The 22,566-nt window shown below is 35.7% G+C and overlaps 1 protein-coding gene across 5 annotated transcripts in view; it reads right to left on the bottom strand.

The window, feature by feature from the left end:
• Positions 1-22,566, bottom strand: part of TBCCD1 (TBCC domain containing 1) — a 41,068-nt gene that overhangs the window by 3,864 nt on the left and 14,638 nt on the right. For 4 of the 5 annotated variants that reach the window (XM_079101472.1, XM_079101474.1, XM_079101473.1 and 1 more), the window contains 5 exons: positions 17,127-17,282; positions 12,911-13,277; positions 10,752-10,938; positions 10,108-10,605; positions 7,909-8,059 (listed from right to left, as the gene is read on the bottom strand). In XM_079101472.1, coding sequence (XP_078957598.1) covers positions 7,930-8,059; positions 10,108-10,605; positions 10,752-10,938; positions 12,911-13,277; positions 17,127-17,282 — 1,338 coding nt within the window. In that variant the 3' untranslated portion in view covers positions 7,909-7,929. The remainder of the gene's footprint in view (positions 1-7,908; positions 8,060-10,107; positions 10,606-10,751; positions 10,939-12,910; positions 13,278-17,126; positions 17,283-22,566) is intronic. The other variant, XM_079101475.1, reaches the window with a different exon arrangement.

Here is a 22,566-nt window from a genome sequence, read left to right as displayed (position 1 = left end):
TTAGGTGCAGAACAGGGTCCCAGGATCTAGGAGGCTTCTGGGTGGAAGAGCCGCACAGAGACAGGCTTAGGGCGGAGCGAAGGTTCCAGGCCTATGGGCAAATTCTCTGAGGAGGGGCAGCCTAAGGAGATTCATCTGCGAAGGGTGAGGCTCCCAGGCCCAGGAGGTAGGGCCGGGCCCCTGGAAACTTTGCAGAGGAAGGCAGCCCAGCCCAGGCAGTAGCTGTAAATTGAGGGGAACCTCTAGGAGGAAACTGACCAGCGAGACCTCCCCACTGGGTGAGTCTTCCCTGCCTGGTGAGGTTTCCCCACAAGGACGGTAAAACCAGAGACACAGGCCCAAACAGGCCTTGCCTCAGCCCACAGCCTAGGTCCCCTTTGGATGACCATTGGTCAACAAGTGGAGGCACCTCTGCCCACTAGCAGGGAATATACCCCACCTGAAGGCCACCACTCCTAGAGAGGCAGCTTCCTTGTGGAGCACCGCATTATCAACTTCCTCCAAGACTTCAGCCTACTGAAGGCTAAGAGGGGATATATATAGAAATCTTCAGGGACATTGTAAATCAACAGAGGAAATCTGCAATATCTCAGCGGTCCACTGATATCTGAACAATATGAGAAAACAAGGAAAGAAAATGCTGCAAACAAATCTAGATGTTACATCAATAAAACCCAATGACAGCATGGCAGAAGAAATGACAGAAAAGGAGTTCAGAATGTACATAATTAAAATGATCAGAGAAGCAAACGATGAGATGAAAGAGCAAATGCAAGCATTGAATGATCGCACCAATCGACAGTTAAAAGAGCAAATACAGGAAGCAAAAGATCATTTCAATAAAGAGTTAGAGATATTGAAAAAAAACCAAACAGAAATCCTTGACATGAAGGAAACAATAAACCAAATTAAGAACTCCATAGAAAGCATATCCAATAGGATAGAACACCTGGAAGACAGAACCTCAGACATTGAAGACAAAATATTTAACCTTGAAAACAAAGTTGAACAAACAGAGAAGATGGTAAGAAATCATGAACAGAATCTACAAGAACTATGGGATATCATGAAAAGGCCAAATTTAAGAATTATTGGGATTGAGGAAGGTCTAGAGAAACAAGCCAAAGGAATGAACAACCTATTCAATGAAATAATATCAGAAAATTTCCCAAATCTGAAGAATGAAATGGAAAATCAAGTTCAAGAGGCTTACAGGACTCCAAATACACAAAATTACAACAGACCCACACCAAGGCACATTATAATGAAAATACCTAACATACAAAATAAAGACAGAATTTTAAAGGCTGTGAGAGAAAAGAACCAAATTACATTCAGGGGGAAACCAATACGGATATCAGCAGATTTTTCAATCCAGACCCTAAAAGCTAGAAGGTCCTGGAACAACATTTTTCAAGCCCTGAAAGAAAATGGATGCCAACCAAGAATCTTATACCCAGCAAAACTTACCTTCAAATTTGATGATGAAATAAAAACCTTCCATGATAAACAAAAGCTAAAAGAATTTACAAAAAGAAAGCCAGCATTACAGAACATTCTCAGCAAAATATTCCATGAGGAAGAGATGAAAAACAAAGAAGCAAATCAGCAAAGGGAGGAATTATCCTAAAGGAATAGTCAAATAAAGGAGGAAACAAGTTGTGTCAAACAAATAAATAAACAAAATTTTAAAAATGAACCAAATGACCGGGAAACCAAATCATTTCTCTATAATAACCCTGAATGTTAATGGCCTGAATTCATCAATCAAAAGACATAGACTGGCAGACTGGATTAAAAAGAAAGATCCAACAATATGTTGCCTGCAAGAGACTCACCTCATAGAAAAAGATACCCATAGATTAAAGGTGAAAGGATGGGGAAAAACATACCATGCACATGGACTCAGCAAAAAAGCTGGAGTATCCATCCTCATTTCCGATAATGTGGACTTCAAGCCAAAGTTAGTCAGAAGGGATAAAGAAGGTCATTTCATACTGCTTAAGGAAGCATAAATCAGCAAGATATAACAATCATAAACATCTATGCCCCAAACAGTGGCTCATCTATGTATGTCAAACAAATCCTTCTCAATATCAGAAACCAAATAGACCACAACACAATAATACTAGGTGATTTTAACACGCCGCTCTCACCACTGGACAGATCTTCCAGACAAAAATTGAACAAAGAAACCATAGATCTCAACAACACAATCAATAATTTAGACTTAACGGACATTTATAGACTATACCATCCAACCAAGAGTGAATACACTTTCTTCTCAGCAGCACATGGATCCTTCTCTAAAATAGACCATATATTATGCCACAAAGCTAATGTTAGCAAATACAAGAAGATAGAGACACTAGCATGTATTCTATCAGATCATAATGGATTGAAGTTAGAAATAAATGAAAGAGTAAAACACAGAAACTATTCCAACATCTGGAGATTAAACAATATGCTATTATATGATGAATGGATAACAGAAGATATTAGGAAGGAAATTAAAAAATTCTTAGAGGTAAATGAGAACAAAGAAACATCATATCAAAATCTCTGGGACACTATAAAAGCAGTACTTAGAGGGAAATTTATTTCATGGAGCGCATTTAATAAAAGAAGTAAAACTCAACAAATAAACAACCTAACACTACAGCTCAAAGCCTTAGAAAAAGAAGAACAGAACAGCACCAAAAGTAGTAGAAGACAGGAAATAGTTAAACTCAGAGCTGAAATCAATGAAATTGAAACAAAAGAAACAATACAAAAAATTGACAAAATAAATAGTTGGTTCTTCGAAAAAATAAACAAAATTGATAAACCTTTAGCCACACTAACAAAGAGAAGACGAGAGAAAACCCAAATCACTAAAATTCGGAATGAACAAGGAAATATCACTACAGACAGGATGGAAATACAAAACATAATTAGAAGCTATTTTGAAAATCTATACTCCAACAAAATAGAAAATTTCGAAGACATCAACAGGTTTCTAGAGACATATGAATTGCCTAAACTGAATGAGGAGGACATAAACAATTTAAATAGACCAATTTCAAGTACTGAAATAGAAGAAGTCATCAAAAGCCTACCAACAAAGAAAAGTCCGGGACCAGATGGGTTCTCAGCCGAGTTCTACAAAACCTTTAAGGAAGAGCTCATCCAATACTTCTCAAAGTATTCCATAAAATAGAAGAGGAGGGAACCCTCCCAAACTCATTCTATGAAGCCAATATCACACTGATACCTAAACCAGACAGAGACTCATCAAGGAAAGAAAATTTCAGACCAATATCCTTAATGAACATCGACGCAAAAATTCTCAACAAAATTTTAGCAAATCGCATACAAAAACATATTAAAAAGATAGTGTACCATGATCAAGTGGGTTTCATCCCAGGGATGCAAGGTTGGTTCACCATCAGGAAATCAATAAACGTAATTCACCATATTAATAGACTTAAAGTCAAGAATCACATGATTATTTCAATAGATGCAGAAAAAGCATTTGATAAAATACAGCACCCCTTCATGCTCAAAACACTAGAAAAAATAGGGATAGTCGGAACATTCCTTAACATTGTAAAGGCCATTTATGCTAAGCCCATGGCTAATATCATTCTAAATGGTGAAAAACTGAAAGCATTCCCCCTAAAAACTGGAACAAGGCAGGGATGCCCTCTTTCACCACTTCTATTCAACATCGTTCTTGAGACTCTGGCCAGAGCAATTAGACAAACCAAAGAAATTAAAGGGATACGAATTGGAAAAGAAGAACTCAAACTATCCCTGTTCGCTGATGACATGATTATATATTTAGAGGAACCAGGAAATTCCACCAGAAAACTCTTAGAACTCATAAGTGATTTCAGTAAAGTAGCAGGTTACAAGATCAATGCCCATAAATCCAACGCATTTTTATACATAAGTGATGACTCTTCAGAAAGAGAAATTAGGAAAAATACCCCATTCACAATAGCCTCGAAAAAAATAAAATACTTGGGAATCAATCTCACAAAAGAGGTGAAAGACCTCTACAAAGAGAACTATACAACACTGAAGAAAGAAATTAAAGAACACCTTAGAAGATGGAAAGATCTTCCATGTTCTTGGATAGGAAGAATTAATATTGTCAAAATGGCCATACTACCTAAAGTGCTATACAAATTCAATGCAATTCCAATTAAAATCCCAATTGTGTACCTTACAGAAATAGAGCAAGCAATTATAAAATTCATCTGGAAGAATAAGAAACCCAGAATAGCTAAAGCAATCCTTAGCAGGAAGAGTGAAACAGGGGGTATTGCAATACCAGATCTTCAACTCTACTACAAAGCAATAGTAACAAAAACGGCATGGTATTGGTACCAAAATAGAAAGGTAGATCAATGGTACAGAATAGAGGACACGGACACAAACCCAAATAAATACAATTTTCTCATACTAGACAAAGGGGCCAAAAATATGCAATGGAGAAAAGATAGCCTCTTCAACAAATGGTGCTGGGAGAATTGGAAATCCATATGCAACAGAATGAAACTAAACCCATATCTCTCACCATGCACGAAACTAAACTCAAAATGGATTAAGGACCTCGGAATCAGACCAGAGACCCTGCAGATTATAGAAGAAAAAGTAGGTCCAAATCTTCACCTTGTTGGTCTAGGACCAGACTTCCTTAACAGGACTCCCATAGCACAAGAAATAAAAGCTAGAATCAACCACTGGGATAGATTCAAACTAAAAAGCTTTCTCTCAGCAAAGGAAACTATCAGCAATGCGAAGAAAGAGCCTACAGAGTGGGAGAATATCTTTGCCAATCATACTTCAGATAGAGCACTAATCTCCAGAATCTATAAAGAACTCAAAAAACTCTACTCCAAGAATTCAAATAGTCCAGTCAACAAATGGGCTAAGGAAATGAATAGACACTTCACAGAAGAAGATCTACAAGCAATCAACAAACATATGGAAAAATGTTCAACATCTCTAGTAATAAGAGAAATGCAAATCAAAACCACCCTAAGATTCCATCTCACCCCAATTAGAATGGCGATTATCAAGAATACGAGCAACAGCAGGTGTTGGCGAGGATGTGGGGAGAAAGGTACACTCATACACTGCTGGTGGGGCTGCAAATTAGTGCAGCCACTATGGAAAGCAGTGTGGAGATTCCTTAGAAAACTTGGAATGGAACCACCATTTGACCCAGCTATCCCACTCCTTGGCCTATACCCAAAGGACTTAAAATCTGCATACTACAGAGATACAGCCACATCAATGTTCATAGCTGCTCAATTCACAATAGCCAGACTGTGGAACCAACCTAGATGCCCTTCAATTGATGAGTGGATAAAGAAACTGTGGTATATATATACAATGGAATATTACTCAGTCATAAAGAATGATAAAATTATGACATTTGCAGGCAAATGGATGAAATTGGAGAATATCATGCTAAGTGAGATAGGCCGATCTCAAAAAGCCAAAGGACGAATGATATCGCTGATAAGTGGAGGATGACACATAATGGGGGGGAGGGAAGGGTTAGAGTTAGGGTTAGGGAGGGGGGCAAGTATGGAGGAAGGAAGTACTGTATAGAGGGTAAAGAGGGGTGGGAGGGGTGGGGGGAAGGGAAAAAATAACAGAATGAATCAAACAACATTGCTCTATGTAAATTTATGATTACACAAACGGTATGCCTTTACGCCATGTACAAACAGAGAAACAACATGTATCCCATTTGTTTACAATAAAAAAAATAAAATAAAATAAAAAAAATAAAAAAATAAAAAAAAATAAAAAATAAAATAAAATAAAATGAGATACCTCCAAAAAAAAAAAAAATAATAATATCCAGCTATAGAAAGGAACAAAGTATTAAAAATGCTATAGCATGGATGGACCTTGAAAACATTATGGTAAATGAAAGCAGTCAGACATATTATTATGATTCCACTTTTATGAAATGTCCAGAATAGACCAAGTAGATGACTAGTTGCCAGGGACTGGATGTAAGAGTAGATATAAAGGGTTGGAGGAATGGGGAGTGACTGCCAATGCGTATGGATTTATTTCAGAGGTTATGAAAATATTTTGAATTTCTAAATGATTAAAGCTGCACAAAATTGTGAATATACCAAAAGCCACTGAATTCTTTATTTTAAAATGTGGAATTTTTGTTAAGTGAATTACATCTCAATAAAAAGAAGTTTTTCTCTCTTATACACCCAGTCTTATTCCTCAAAAACAAAACGCTGTTTATAACTTCTTTATATCCTTTCAGAAAAATTTTAGGCACGTAATGAACATATGTATGATAATCCCACTCTATTTTCAAACACAGGAGGTAATAATTTAATTTTCCACCTGAGTTTAGAGATCATTCAGTATCCACACAAATATATTTCATTCTTTTCATTCTTTTTAAAGATGCATTCCATACTACAGATGAATCAGTTCAATAGGCATCAGCTCTCTTCTGAGAAACATTTGGGCTATTTCCAGGTTACAGCTATTTCAAACAATGCTGCAATGAACATTTTTTTTAAAAAAGACCTTTACAGGATAACAAAATTCATTACGGGAAAAGAGTAAAGTCAAGAGATCTACTGTACAACACTGTAAGTTGATAATAGCAATATATTGTATTTTTTCAAGGATTGAACTCAGGGGCACTTCACCACTAAGCCACATCCCCAGTCCTATATTTTTGTACTTTTAGAGACAGGGTCTCACTGAGCTGCTTAGTGCTTCACTTTTGCTGAGGTGGCTTTGAACTCCGGATCCTCCTGTCTTAGCCTTCAGAGCCACTGGAATCGCATGGCGATATATTGTATTCTTGAGAATGCAAAAAGGGTAGGTTTTAAGTGTTCTCACTACAAATATAACGACTTATGTGAGGTAATATGTATGTTAATTAGATTTATTTAGCAATTCTAATACGTATATATTTCAAAACATGTGTACATAATACAATCTTGTCAATTTAAAAAAGTACATAAAATAAAAAAATTAAATATATCTACAAGCTAAATTCCAAGAAGTGAAATCACTAAATCGAAGAATATTTGTAATTTTTAATTTTGATTTTGTTGAACTGCCAAGCGAAGTGCCAAGACTCAAAAAGTTTCAAACTTTGGCATTGAGTTTCCGATTTTCACGATTGGTAAACACAAATGGTAAAGTCTATGCAAATATTCCAAAACCTAAAATCTGAAATACTTCTAGTCCTAAACATTTCAGAATAAAGAATATTGAACCTATATGCCATATTTATTTTTAAATGAGTATCTTTGTCTATTTTTCTATGAGCTGCCTGTTCCTTTGTTTTCCTATTGTCAGCCTTTAAAAACACTTTAAAGTAACAAAATAAACTAATTTCTATCTAAAAACACCATATATTTGGATTAAATAACTTCCAGCAAATTTGTCTGTAACCATGTTCTCTTCTGTTTCACCTATAATCATCTAGTGTTCAGTAATCAAACTTTCATATCAATCATTACCTCTCATGTGCCATTAATAAAGACTGACTAATTTATTAATTGATTCGTGGAGGAGAGATGGGAAAGCAGAGATAAAGAAGAAAGGAGGGAATCAAACTTAAAACTATGTATGAAGGAAAATAGAATCTTTGGACAGTGCAAATTATGTCAAGCATATGGCAAAAAAGACAAAATTTGGTTATTATATCTGCTAAAATTCTATGGGTTCCACTTTAATATTTTGGTTTTCTTACTATTAAATATCATAAATATGTAAAGGTCTATGTATGTTGTTGGGAGTGGTGGGGAAAAAATTGGCAAGGGTTAGTAACATAATATTCTGTGCATTTTTTATACACTTGCAAGATTTCTCCAAATGAATTTGTTTTAAGCAGCCTGCATTATAATTGCCTACCAGTGATTAGATGCAGGAACTCTATCCTGCTGCTTGTTTGGAGCCTGCTGCAGGGGGTACAAGGCTGTCCAGCTGTTGGCGATGTCCTGTATTAATCAACCACTCATAAAACTTGTTCTCCACAAGTACCTGGAACTGCTTCCTTTGATCCCTAAAATTGTAATTGACAGTAAAAATAATATTAGAACACTAATTCACATGATTTTACTCCAAGTGATTAAAAACTTTAACGGGATCATGTTAAATGACTATTTCAAGTTATCTTACTCTGTTCCCAGTACATTAGACCACCACCACCAGCAGTGGGGATTGGTCATATACAATATCCTCTTTGCAATGACTTATTCATTGTCAGATACTCATTCAAGACCAAGTGAATGCTGGGTAGTGTTTCAACTGATGTGAATAAACCTAAAAATAAAAGGGAAGAGATAAGTTCTGTTTGGGCAGGCTAATGGTAAATGACTCCAGAGAGCAACATGTACATTGTGATCTAGATCATATACATTCTAGTAGAGAAGAGAATAAGAAGTAAAATAAAGGTATGATATAAAGTTAAATTCCTTGCAGACAAGTAGAGTAAAGTAGAAGAATGGAGAGAATTGGGAATGCTATTTTAGAAAAAGGACAGAAGAGGCCTCTCTAAGATAATACTGGGGCAGAGGTCTGAATGAAGTTATGGAAGAAGCAAAATGATTATCTGGAAAGAACTGCCAGGCATGAGAAAGAGAAATGATAAGGCCTTTAAAGTAAGAAAAAATATAACAAGTTCAAGATAAGAGAGGCCAGGAGGCAGCTTAGCATTATTAGCTAGGTCTTGGTACAGCTAAGATCTGGCATGGCTGTCATGGTTTTCTCTTGATCTCAAAACAATTCAACAGACCACCACAGAAGATAAGGCCTCCTGGGATGATGAAAGACCAAGGCAAGTACAAGAATATTCCATAATCATATCTCAGTTCGGAGGAAAATATAAATCTTATAGTCCAAACCACAGAAAATACCAAACAATACCCTTTTCTGAATGATTTTGACTGCTGTTTCTTTATAATTAAGAGTTTCAGGTCCACTTCATTTTTCCCCACCTGGAGACAAAAATCATTAAGCCACCAATCATAGAATTACTTTCACTTTCGGGTGGCATCCAATCCCTCTTTCCTAGAACTCTCCCAGAAATCACCTAATACAAACCAAATTCCAATCATAAGTTCTTTTTAATACCTTCTCACTGAGATGACAGTTTTCTTCCTCCTTGGACTGTTACTACAATTTACCCTGGATGGACAAATTTGTTCCTGCTGCTCTTTGGCAAGACAGCAATGACTAAATAATAGCAAGAAGATTTTCATGAAGTGAATGAGGCAAAGAATGGCAGGAAACGACCAAAACTAATAAATTATGTGGCATATTTTACATGATTTCTTTAATTCATATAAATATCTGTCAACTAAGTGTACCTAAAAAAAGAGGGTAATGGCTTCAGACTGTATTCCAAGTAGGGTGGGGTATAATAATATAATATTATATTATATTATAATATAATAACTACAGCCATCTAATACAATAAACATATTACAAAAAATAAGATATTTAGGGCAATTTCTCCTTAATAGTAGGAAGCAAATAACCCCAAATGAAAGATAGTATTTTACATTGAGTACATTAAGTTCTTAAAAAAAAAAAAAAAAAACTATACTAATTTTTTTACATTTTCCATGTATTAAGAAAAACTGATAAAAACAGGCATTAGTCTGTGGACCAGCAATAGGGAGACTCTTGGAGATTCTAAGTCTTTGGTGTGGGAGAGCCAGAGAAATCTGTATTTTTAACACTCCTTAGAGAATTCTGATGTACATCCAAATTTAAGAGCCATTAGCACATTAGCATAACAACTGAAACTAATCCATTTAAGTATTCAATTATATACCATATTTTACATGATTTCTTTAATTCATATAAATATCTGTCAACTAAACTTACCTTAAAAAAAAAAAAAAGGAAACTAATACTTGAACATCTGTTCATTCCCACACCAACAATAAAATACTGACCAGAAATGCAAGTCTTAACAAAAGACACATTTTATTTACTAATTACTTTGGCTCAGCTATAAGTAGGTGAAGATTAATCCCCCCCCCCCCCCCCCCCCCCCCCCCCGGGGTTTCAAAGAAAATACAATTACTTCTAGAAAACACTCACTTTGTCAAACGAGCCTCCTTCACAGTTTTTTGCCAGATTTGTATCTTCTGTTCTCTTTGACCCAGGGCTTTCTGATAAGCAGATGGAAGACCCCCAGGTATCTCTGTTGTGTCCCCTTCCATTTCAAAGGGAATAATAAATATATAGAATTCAGAAGGTGGTAAGAGCTGGAACACACTTGTGTCACTGTTTTCTCTACACACAACCATTGGATTATTCCAATAATTAGGCACTGTAGCAAGGCCTGTCCTGGCCATATGGTCCTCTAGCATTGGGTAGTGGGTATGAAAAGGGGCAAAAGTTACTCTCTGATTCCCAGAGAGAATAAGTGGGCGTGTAGGTGTCAGAATGTGAAAGATGCAACCTGTCGTTGAAGAGATGGACAAACGATGGCATACAGCAATGACTTTAACGTTGTCACAGCTGTGGAGGTGAAGAGCAGTCTCTACTGGGCCCAAGACAAAGGTGCTATTCCTGCACTTCTCAATTGTTACAGATCTGAAAAAAAAAAAAAAAGAGGTAAATTCCTCTGAAAAAGATCCAGAGGTTGCCTAAAATAATATTCTCTGATGGCAAGAAAAAAAAATCCATCCTAGTCCAAAGAAAACGCCAAACTATCAAAACATTAAGAAGACTGTACTTACCGTAAGGGAGAGAGAAGATAAATAAAAGATTCGTTGCAGCGATGAATCTTGACATGTGCCCCCACAAGAGTATCTGAGCTCTTGGCCAATGTCTGCTTGTAAACCTGGCTCATCACCACCATGCGGTGCATTCTAGGGGCCATGTGAGTATTACAAGCAATCTTAGCTCTTTTGGTCGTACCTTCAACTATTTAAGAAAACAAATAAATGAGACAGTTTCAAACCAAGGAAAAACAACCAACTATATGAGGTTATACATATCTATGTGTACCTATATCCTAAGACACGTGTAGGGGAAAAATATTAGAGCTGGGCACTGGCTGAAGAGGTGTTTGCTACATTAATCTCTATTCTGTAGATTTGTGATCTTTCATGATTTGTTAACAAAAAAATTGAAAACCAATAATCCACTCAAAGATTGCCAAAAGATTCAAAAAATTTTTTTCATGTCTACCTTTCAAGTTATGTGCCTAAGGTCACATGGTTAGAAAGTGGCAGAGTTGAGCCCACTCAAATATCTCCTGCCATAAGCCTTTATCATCCCAACCATCATCTGTATAAGATGTCCTAATATTAATTCTCCTAACTTACTCCTAATGTTAATTCTTCTAAATTGCTTAACAGTAACGTTAATTCCATGAATTCTACGTGAGTTCATGTCTTCCAAGGTCATTGCTACCTTAGAACACATCTTCCCATTATACACAGGGTCTTGCACAAACTAATGCAAAACATTTATGCAGGTTGCCCTCCTGACACAATTCTGATACTATGTGACTGGCTTCTCAGACTGTACTTTCCTGTGAGTCATTGAGAAACCCCATAAATAATACTGGCCAAATGTGGAGAAGTTAGATAAATACACCATTATTTTTTAAAATCAATTAGTAATTTAGAATTACATAGCTGACATATAAATATTAGGTGGTTAATGTAGAAAAATAACAGTAAAAGAAAATAAAAATCATTGGGAATCTAATTATCACTTAATATTTTAGTAAAATCCTATGAGGTTGGATAGTTTTTCTTTTTTCCCTACTAGTGCCTACTCTAACAAAGTTCAAAAACTTGCTTAAATCTGCCTGGAACATGAAGAATTAATGTATTATCTTCTATATATTTATGGGAGCTTTCCACATCTAAAAGTTTTTGACCTCATACTAAAGCAGTAGCTTGCTTGAATACGGTATTTTTGGCTTGTCTTTTTGCTCCAGATTCTATAGCTGGTGGTCAACCATTTTCTATTAAGAGCTTTAAAAATCAGATACAAAATTGGTATATGTATGAATTTTTTAACATTGGCATGGAAGCTTTTGGTTTTTTTTTTTTCCCTTTTTTTTTTTTTTTTTTTTTTGGTACTGGGGATTGAACCCAGGGTCTTGCTAAGTTTCGAGGCTGCCCAGGAACTTGTGATCCTCCTGCCTCAGCCTCTCAAGTCTCTGGGATTACAGGCATGTGTTACCACACACTAGATGGAAGTTATTTTTGTCTTTTATTTTTGAAATTAGAGATATGAGGAAGTATATTCTAATGCAATTTTTCTTTTTCATTAATTTTGCCTGCACTTGCCTACGGAAATGTATGCCCAGTCCCTCTTCTCTTAAAACTTACACATGGGCCCAGGAGTCAACACCTGAACCTATTCATTGAGCCATTGCTGGACTATCAGTAATAGACACCTGATGCAAACAACGTCAGATTCTTTCTACTGTAAACTTAAATTTCCAATTTAGAAACATCTACTCTGCTGGTGTCTATGTAGCAAAAACAGATCTCATCTCTACACTAACTCTAAGGTGGTTACTATGGGATGATCAAATTCTGCTGTTATAAAAAAACAATAAGAGAGTCTCAAGCAAATGAGCATACGAGAGGAGGGGGAGAGAGATGTGGAGAAAAGCATAACAAAAAGAGGACTAACTACAGTTGGAGTTTTGGCTAACTAACCAAAAGGGCCTTGACGAAGAAATCAATGGAAACTACTACTCCCTTGAGAGAGAAAACCATATACAAAAGACAGATGTTCCCCTTTTCTCTTTTATAGTAGCAGTTATTTTTTATTTTTAGATCCTCTACAAAAGATGTGTGGTCATTAATACACTAGAAAACTAGGTTCCTTAACTTGTTATTTAATATCAACTGAAACATTAAAAAAATACCTTGGTGAGCCCAAGCCAATTTTTTTCCTGACTTGAGGCAAGCAGATGTACCAAATGGATTCCCAGTTAAACAGGCTCTCAACCAGGCTTCCAGCTTGTAGAAAGAGAAAGTCTTGGAGATCTTTGAGAAGCCACTCTCTGCATGCAGGGGTTGCCACAATGCAAGTTCATGAAGTGGATAGATCTTCCTGGTTGTACTCACTGTGCCTTCAATAAGAAAGCTGAGAGCCACAACAGCTTCTCGAGAGACTAGACTAGTATGAGTTGAATGAAACGATGTAGTGAGTTGCTCTGGATCTAAAAGCAACTCAAGGAGATCTGACAGATGATCAGAGACAAAAGCTTGGTGACTATAATCATTCCAGTTCTAAAAAATAAAAACATAAAAATAAAATCAAAGCATTCTTAATAGAACTAAGAGACTCTACAAGATCTGAAGTTTTTATATTTTAGTTATTTTACATTCATATTTTGCCTCATTTTCCCCCCAGAAATTTTGATGGTTAAATATAGCAACTTTTTTGCATGTATAGGGCAGATACAAATAGACTGTCCCTTCACACTAATTCAAAAGCAATAAGATGCTGGACATATTGATACCTTCCTATAATCCTCAGCTACTCAGGAGGCTGAGGCAGGAAGCATATCACTCTGAGGTCAATCTAGGCAACTTAGCAAGACCCTATCTCAAAATAAAATAAAAGGGTTGGGGATATAACTCAGTGGTAGAGTGCTTGCCTAGTATGCACAAGAACCTAGGTTCAATTTCCATCACTGCAAAACAAATGAAAAACAAAAGCAATACAAGCTGAGTATCCCTTATATAGAATAGGTGAAATGAGATATATTTCAGACCTGAGATTTTTTTGAATTTTGGAAAATGTGTTTATATATAAAATGAGACATCTTGTGGATAATACCAAGAAATTCATTTACACACATAGGGTGAAGGTGATTTTATACAATATTTTTAGTATGTCTGTATTTTGACTATGATCTGACTCTTGAAGTCAGGTGTAAAATTTTCTATTTCAGGTATCATATTGTTGTTCAAAAAATTTCAAATTTTGGAGTATTTTGCATTTCTAATTTTCAGTAAGGGAAATTTCTAATTTTCAACCTTACTAATAAACCTTACTAATAGCTCTCAGTGTGTGCTAAGCATTAAGTGTTATATATGCTTCAACATATTAAATTCTAATAATAATTCTAAAATAGACACCATTATCACAACTATTTTACAAATGAAAAAATGGAGATATAAAAAGGTTAAGATATTCTCCCAAAGTCACATAGCTAGTAAAGTATTTTTAAAGTTTTAGGTTAAACTTAAAAATAATCACCAAGGACACGACCTTCTCTAATAATGTAAGGAATTTCAAATTCTACTGAGTGAAAAGATCAACAACTAGACTTAGGAGAATCTGCAACTTTGGGAATAAGCTTTGAGTTAGCAAATGTCCCAGTGATTTGGCTTAGTCATTTGACAGATATTTTTTGAGCATCTCTTAATTGGTTTGAGCAATATTAAAGGATGAATACGTAAATGTAAACTGAATAAACTCAATAGTCTGTGTGGTAAGAAGATAATGCAAATAAATAATCACCACACGGTGAGATAAGACCTATATAGTGATCTCTAAAGATATTCTCTGAGCATGAGAGAAACAACTAACTCTACCTGGGAAAAAAAATCAAGGTGGAGTATTGCTTGAAAGATTCTTGAATGATGCTGGTGGTCAGGCAAACAGATAAGAGGGGAAAAAAAGGCATTCTAGGTATAGGTAACAGCACGTGCAAAGATTCCAATGACTGAAAATACCACTTTGTTCAGAAAATTGGAAGTGCTGGGTGGGATACAGAAAGCACTTGTGGAAAAGTGGCAGCTGGATCATAGGCAGAGACCAATCATGAAAGGCCTTATACAAAATATTAAAACATCTGGACTTTATTTTGTGTGACAGGGACTTTCCAATTATTTTGTAAATAACTACACTTGTTTTTCTTTTAAGTAAATTCTTGTTAGTTTCACAAAGAAAAAAAGATCAAAGCAGTTTCAACCTGATTCCTTCTTCTTGCTGCATTCCCCTCCCTCAAAGTAAACCCTGAGGTGGTTCCATGGAGTTCAACATGAAAACAACAATGACAATGAGAATTCATTGATGGGAGTCCAGAGACAGCAGATGAATATAATGCACCTGCATTTTTACAAAGTCTAGTATGGCAGACTAAAAGCAGGGTGACCAGTTAGAACCTAATGATGTAAGTCAAGCCAAAAAGGAAAAAAGTCAGAGCTGGTATGGTGGGGTATGCATGTAAATCCAGTGACTCAAGAGGCTGAGGCAGGAGGATTGCAAGTTCAAAGCAAGCCTCAGCAACTTTAGACCGTCTCAAAATGAAAAGTAAAAATGGCTGGGGATGCGGTTCAGTGGTTAAGAGCCCAGGGTTCAATCCCTAGTACCAAAAGAAAGAAAGCAAGCAAGAAAGAAAAGTCAGATAAAAGGAAGAAAAGGAACTTATTCTGAGGCAGAATTAGTTAAGACCTGACAACTAATTTAAGACAAGGGTCAGGGAAAGAGTCAGCATGGGTGAGCCAGTGGTAACTTCTACTAGAATAGGGAGAAAAAGTTAACTCAAGTAAAGGTAGGTTGTATAGTAGGGACAAGGAAAGTTATCTGAAATCTACTTCTCTTTCAGCGGTGCTCTACGTATCTGTTCCATTCTCTTCTTTTTCTCTGATGAGAAGCATCCTATGCTTCACTGATTATTTTAGTTTCTAATTCCTCATAGCTGTTCATCATTCATGAGTTTGATGGCTGTTTTAATGAGTTCCAATGCCACATTAAGTTTTTAGCTCAAAACACACATCACTAACTGGTAATTTCTTCAGTCCCTATGGGGACTGATATTCCAAGTCATCACTTTAAATCAGATCAATTTCAAATATATAGCTTCAAGTTTTTAGTGTCCTAATCTAATCAGTCATTGGGAAAGGTCAGGTTATAGCACCAACCAGAGCTGCCATTGCCTGGTGCTTACTATGCAACAAGTCCCATGGTAATATATCACTGATTCTGAGCCACTCAGAAATAGGCACTACTACTCCCTTTTAAAATGAGAAGCCAAGACAAGTTAACTGATCTGCCTAAAACCAAGACTATTTAGTGGTAGAGCCAGATCTGAATGTAGGCTACCTTGGTTCAAAACACCATCTCCTAAGAGTACCCATTTTGCAGGAATTATATGGGTGGAGAGCACAGTGATCGATATCTCTAATACATCTGGATTTGGACAGTCTAAATTTAAGGTATAGCTTGGCTATCTATGTGAAGGGGTAAATACCAGACAAAAGCTCTAGCATGGAGACAAACTTGGAAGTCACTAAGTTACATAAAGTTGAGGGAACAGAGAACTATACTGAGTGAATATGTTAACTAGAAGGAAGAAATTGCCTCAGGTAGAATACAGGGGGTACAATGACATGTAAGGGTCATCTAGAGATAAACTTACAAAGAGAAGTGAGAAGGAAGAATCAAAAGCAGAACCAAGGAGGTATAGCACCATGGAATATAAGAAAAGAGTTATTAAAAAGAAGATTGTAAAAGTATCAAATATTAAAGAGTTTGTTTAAAGTTTCAGAATACTTTTAAAGAGCCTGAATATGACGTTAATACTAAGGTTTACATTTTACTTAAGTGTTTCAAAATACTTACACAACGAAAGAAGTAACACCGTTTTTTTCTTCGCAAAAACAAAGAAAAAAGATATTTTCTAATCTATGTGAGGCAGTTACCCTTTAGATTGTCATGGTTATAAAATTAAGCTTGACTAAACAATGTAAGAAGATATTTTTAGTGATTTTATTTCAGTAGATTTCTACAAACTTTGTAAATACTATATCTTCTCATTTATCCTTAGTCAAATAAATAAATTCAATCTCATTAACATTTGTAAAATGGGAATGCTAATTTAATATAGTGAATAATTTGCCCCCAAATCATGAGATTTTTTTTTTTAATCAATGAAAGAACTGAAATGGTTTTGATTAAGATGGCATACATTGATTTTATAATTAGGATTATAAAAAGTAAAAAGAAAAAAATAAACCATCAAATCAGTAGGCTATATAAGGTATCTCAACATAATTTTTAATGAAAGTGAACCATATTCTTCACAAATTGTCCATTTCAGTGAAAGAGACCAAGATAAACAGTACCTTATTATGACAATTGGATTTTTCTGTCAGGTCAGGAGACTGAGATCTGCTTTTGGGACTAGGCCACTCTTCTCCAATCAAAGATGTCCTCAAGGAAACCTTATTTAACTGTTGTATATATAAAAACAGCAGAAACTGTAGAGTGTCCACCGAAAGCTGTTTGACAAGAAAGTAAAGGATGAACACAGGGCTGGGGATAAAGTTCAGTTGGTAGAGTGCTTGCCTCACAAACACAAGGCCCTGGGTTCAATCCCCAGCACCGCAAAAAAAAAAAAAAAAAAGCAAAAAAAAGATGAACACATGACTTAAATCAACATCAATCACTAGTCTACAACTAAGTAGACACAGTAAACTAAGTTCAAAAAACAGTTTGCTGATCCTCATAAAACTGCAGAAACACTGCTAGGATTTGATATTCTCCAGTACCCAGATGCAGGCATTTGTAAAATGAACTTGAGTCATTTACCCTTGCAAAAAGTCATAGAAATTCTTTCCCAAAACTAATGAAAAGGAAAGGATGAAGTATATACTTAAGTACATTATTGCAGAAGTTTAATCTTACAGTTAAAATTAAAAAAAAAACTACCATCACCTTAATTTCAATAAGTAAATGAACAGACGTAAGAAAAAAAAAAAAAAAAAGAAAATTTGGTCAAAATACAAAGGTCTAACCTAAGGTTCAAAGACTTATCAAGAAAGCTTAGGATATCAATGTAATAACTGAAACTGTATGTAATTTCTTGGTGTATGTACATTTTGAGTAGGTCTCAGGTTTTCATAAAGTTTTTGAGGTTGTGGGATGTAAAGAAAGAAAAAAAACACTACTGGTCTGATAGCTATACAAAGTCATTTCTTATTTGAGGAAAGGTGTGGTTTGAAGCTCACAATATGAAGTTCATAATTATCCTTAAGTACCCATCCCCATCTTCCACAGGAGGCAAAAAAGTGAAACGATACATCTGGGCCTGCAGTTATATTCACCCTCATTTCCAACCTAGCTAAAAATTGCTATCTTAGGAACTTAAAAATACAGATCCTCAGGATCACCCAGATCTATTTAACCAATGATCAATATGGGGCCCCATGAAAGCATGTATTTATTTTTTAACTTTATGAACTTTTTAAGGTAAATGAAGCTTCACATAAGATCTAATACAGATCTCTCTGTAACCTTAACCCAGTTTATAACCTTGTAAAACTACAACACAATGTCACAACTAGGATGTTAACATTAAAGTAGTCAAGAGAGAGGACATATCCATCAACAAAGGGAGCTCTCTTATTGCCCTTTGATAGCCATACCCACCTCCCCTGCCAGTCTCATCCCTTCCTTAACTCCTGGCAACCTCTCATCTACTCTCCATCTCATTAAATTTTGTTATTTCAAGAATGTTACACAAATGGAATTATAGAATATATAACTGACTTTTTCACGTACAGTGATTCCTTGATTTTATACATACTCCCATTTAATACTTTTTTTGTTATCTTACTATATTCTTTATGTGGTCTACCTGTTAAACTATAAAATTCTTGCTTTTCCATTTTTAAATCACTAGTAACTAGCATAACAAGCAGAGAATATGCTACATAATAAACACTCAAAAATTTGGAACTTCTTGAAGGTCTTAATTCATCTCTATATCTGTAGCATACACTTCTGTACTTAGCACATAGTAGGCACTCAATAAATACTTCATTGATGAATAACTACAATGTCTCATTCCTCCTAGTTGTATGATAAACTTTTCAATTTCCAAAAGCTTTAGCTATTACCTTGTGTCAGAGACTGGTTAAATGCTAACTACTCCTCTTGAAAGGGCACACAATTAGATGGCTTTTCTTAGCCTCCCTTGCAATTAGATGGGCATACTTGAGTTACAGTCAATAAATATAGGTGAATTTACACTTACATCTACTACTTTCTAGCTTAACCCTAAAATTCTCCAAAAGAAAAGGAAGTAAAGGACACTGAATGCCTAACAGGTATGGTTGTGGCAAAGTGTATTCTATCATTTGCAATTGTTCACCTCCCTGTCTTCCAAGAAGCTGATATACCCCTACCCATCATATGAGATTTTCCATACTTCCTGTGAGACTATTTATTTTCCTACCTCATAGACTTTATGCATGTGACAGAGCTTTAGCCAATGGAATGAAATTAGTTGTAGTTCATATATTACATCTGAACATAAATTGTAAGTCATGAGAGCCCAGAAATAAATCCACATGCATATGGTGAACTAATTTTTGACAAAGGTGACAAGAATACAAAAGGAGGAAAGGACAGTCTCTCCTATGAAGGATACCAGGAAAACTGGATATCCATATGCAAAAAAAGAAAAGAAAGAAAAAAGAAAAAAGAAAAAAGAAACTGGGTCCACAGCTTAGACCAAACACAATCAAAATGGATTAAGGACTTAAATGCAACATCTAAAACAGTAAATATTCTAGAAGAAAAACAGGAAAATCTCCTTGATATTGGACTTGATATGATTTTTTTAATATGATATTAAACCAATGGTTACTGTTTTAAGCCACTGAAATGCTGTGATCATTTGTTGCTGTAATTAACATACTTCATGAAGTCTTATCACCAGGCAACAAAAGCAAAAATAAACAAATGGAATTAGATCAAACTAAAAATCTGCACAGCAAAGAAAGAAATCAACAAAATGAAAAGGAAACCTATGAAATGGGAGAAAATATTTGCAAACCTACATATCTGATAAATTAGTATCAAAAATATATGATGAACTCATACAACTCAAAAGAAAAAAAAGTCAAATAGCCTAGTGAAAAATAAGCGAAGAACCAGAATAGACACTTTCCCAAAGACATATAAAAAACCCACAAGTATTTGAAAAGGTGTTCAACATCACTAATTATTAGGGAACTGCAAATCAAAACCACAATGAGATATCACCTTACATGTTAGGATGGCTATTATTAAAAAAAAAAATGGAAGATTAACAATCATTGACAAGGATGTAGAGAAAAGGTAACCACTCTGATACACTGTTGGTAGGAATGTAGATTGGCACAGCAATTGTGGAAAACAGGATGGAAATTCTTCAAAAATTAAAATCAGAACTACCATATGATCTAACAATCTCACTTTCAGCTACTTAACCGAAGAAATGGAAATCAAATCAGATCTTGACTATACACCTACACTCTCATGTTCACTGCAGCATTCCTGACAATGGCCAAAATACAGAAACAATCTAAATGCCAATGAACAGATAAATTGATAAAGAAAATGTGGTGTATATGTATGTACATCCATACAATGGAATACTATTCAGCCTTTAAAAAGAAGGAAATTTCTGCCATTTCGACAATATAAATAAATGTGAGGACAATATGCAAAGTCAGATACAGTAAACCAAATACTATATGACCTCCCTTGTATGTTGTATTAGTTCACTGTTACTGTAACAAATTATCTAAGGCAGATTACTTTAGGGAGAAAATAGATTTATTTATACTCACAATTCTAGAGGTACAAGATTAGAAGGGCTGCATCTGGTGATGGCTTTCTTGCTACTGGAGTCCCAAGGAGGTCCAGGGCATCACAAGGCAAGAAAAACCGAGTGTGTACATGTGTGTATCTGTCTGCTCACTCTCCCTCTTCTTATAAAGTCATCAGTATTCAATCATGGGTGGGCTACCCTAATGACCTTATCTAGTCCTAATCAATTTCCAAAGGCCCCACTACCTACATCACAGTCAACAGGTAAGTTTCTACCCTCTCAATTCCTCATAATGGGGAATGTGAACACATATTCACAGCATATATAGAATCAAAATAGTCAATCTCAAAGAAGTAAAGTAGTATGCTAACTTTAAAGAGCTGGAAGAAAGGGGAAATGGGGAGTAATGATCAAAGGCTACAAAGTTTCAGTTATTCAAGATATTTGGTCTTAGAGATATGGCATAGTGGCTATACCTACAGCTAATAGTACTGTACAGTACAGTTAAACAATTTTCTAAAAGTCTATATATTTATCCCCAAACACATCAAGTTGTCTTCAAAACAAGGGGAAAAAAGCATCATAATTTCCTCCTGCTTTGTCACTCCTCCCTTCTGTTACAAGAATAGGCATGACTTATAAGAAGCTGTTTCTTCAGTCTTGGTTCCCAAATGAGAGGACATATAAAGACAATCACAGCTTGGAAGAAAGCTATAGCTAAAGTGCAGCCTACATATTTCATTGTTTTTTTTTTTTTTTTCCCCCTGCCAAGAAAAGTTGATTAATATGGACTCCAAAATACAGAAACATGGGTCCCTAAATCACTACTTGGACAACAGCCCCCAGAGATTCATCCAACCAGATGCACCTGTGTTGGACTTTTGTCTGAATGATTAACAAACTGATATTGTTCTAAGCCACTGAAATACTGTGACTGTTACTATAATCAATCTATTATGATTAACATACTTTATGAAATCTTTTCTTGTCACTAGGATGAATTTTTCTTTATTCCATTTTTGTACTTTATCATTATTTCATTTTAATTAGTTATACATGACACACACATGCACAGTAGAATGCACAGTAACACATCATACACAAATGGAGTATCATTTCTCATTCTTCTGGTTGTACATGATGTGGAATCACACGGGTTGTGTAGTTATATATGTACATAGGGTTATAATGATTCTTTCTACTATCCTACTTACTCTATTCTTCTCTAGCCGCCCCCCCCCCCCACTGCCCTTATTGTGCATTGGCATCTGCATATCAGAGAAAACATTCAGTCTTTGATTTTTGGGGTTTGGCTTATTTCACTCAGCATGATATTCTCCAATTCCATCCATTTACCAGCATATGCCATAATTTCATTCTTCTTTAGGGTAATATTCCATTATGAATATATATCACATTTTCTTTATCCATTCGTCTGCTGAAGGACATCAAGGCTGGTTCCATAGTTTAGCTAATGTGAGTTGAACTGCTATAAACATTGATGTAGTTGCGTCACTATAGTATGCTGATTTTAAGTCCTTTAGGTATAAACTGAGGAATGGGATAGCTGGGTCAAATAGTGGTTCTATTCCAAGTTTTTTGAGGAATTTCCATATTACTTTATGAAGAATCATTTTTAACACCAGCTACCCGTACTAATTTATGAGCTCCATAGGGGCAGAGATGCTGTTATGATTTGTATGTGTTTGTCTCCCAAGGGTTCATGTGTCGGAAACGTGGTCCCTGGTATGGCAATGTTAGACCTAGTGGAAGGATATTAGGTTATGCTGAGGGCACCGGCCTCAGAAAAGATTAAGGTCCTTGCTGTTCCAACTAACTAGCTGTTAGAAAGACTGGCTTCTATCCTCCCTTTGGGCTTCCAGTCTCCCCCCATGATCTTTCCCTCTTGCACTGCTCCCACCATGGTGCCATCTGCCATGTGACACGGGGAACCCTTACCAGAG

This window comes from Sciurus vulgaris (assembly GCF_902686455.1).
Source record: "Sciurus vulgaris genome assembly, chromosome: 10".
Taxonomy (NCBI): Eukaryota; Metazoa; Chordata; class Mammalia; order Rodentia; family Sciuridae; genus Sciurus; species Sciurus vulgaris.
Note: the sequence above shows the minus strand (reverse complement) of the source record. Positions and strands in the feature narration are given on the sequence as shown.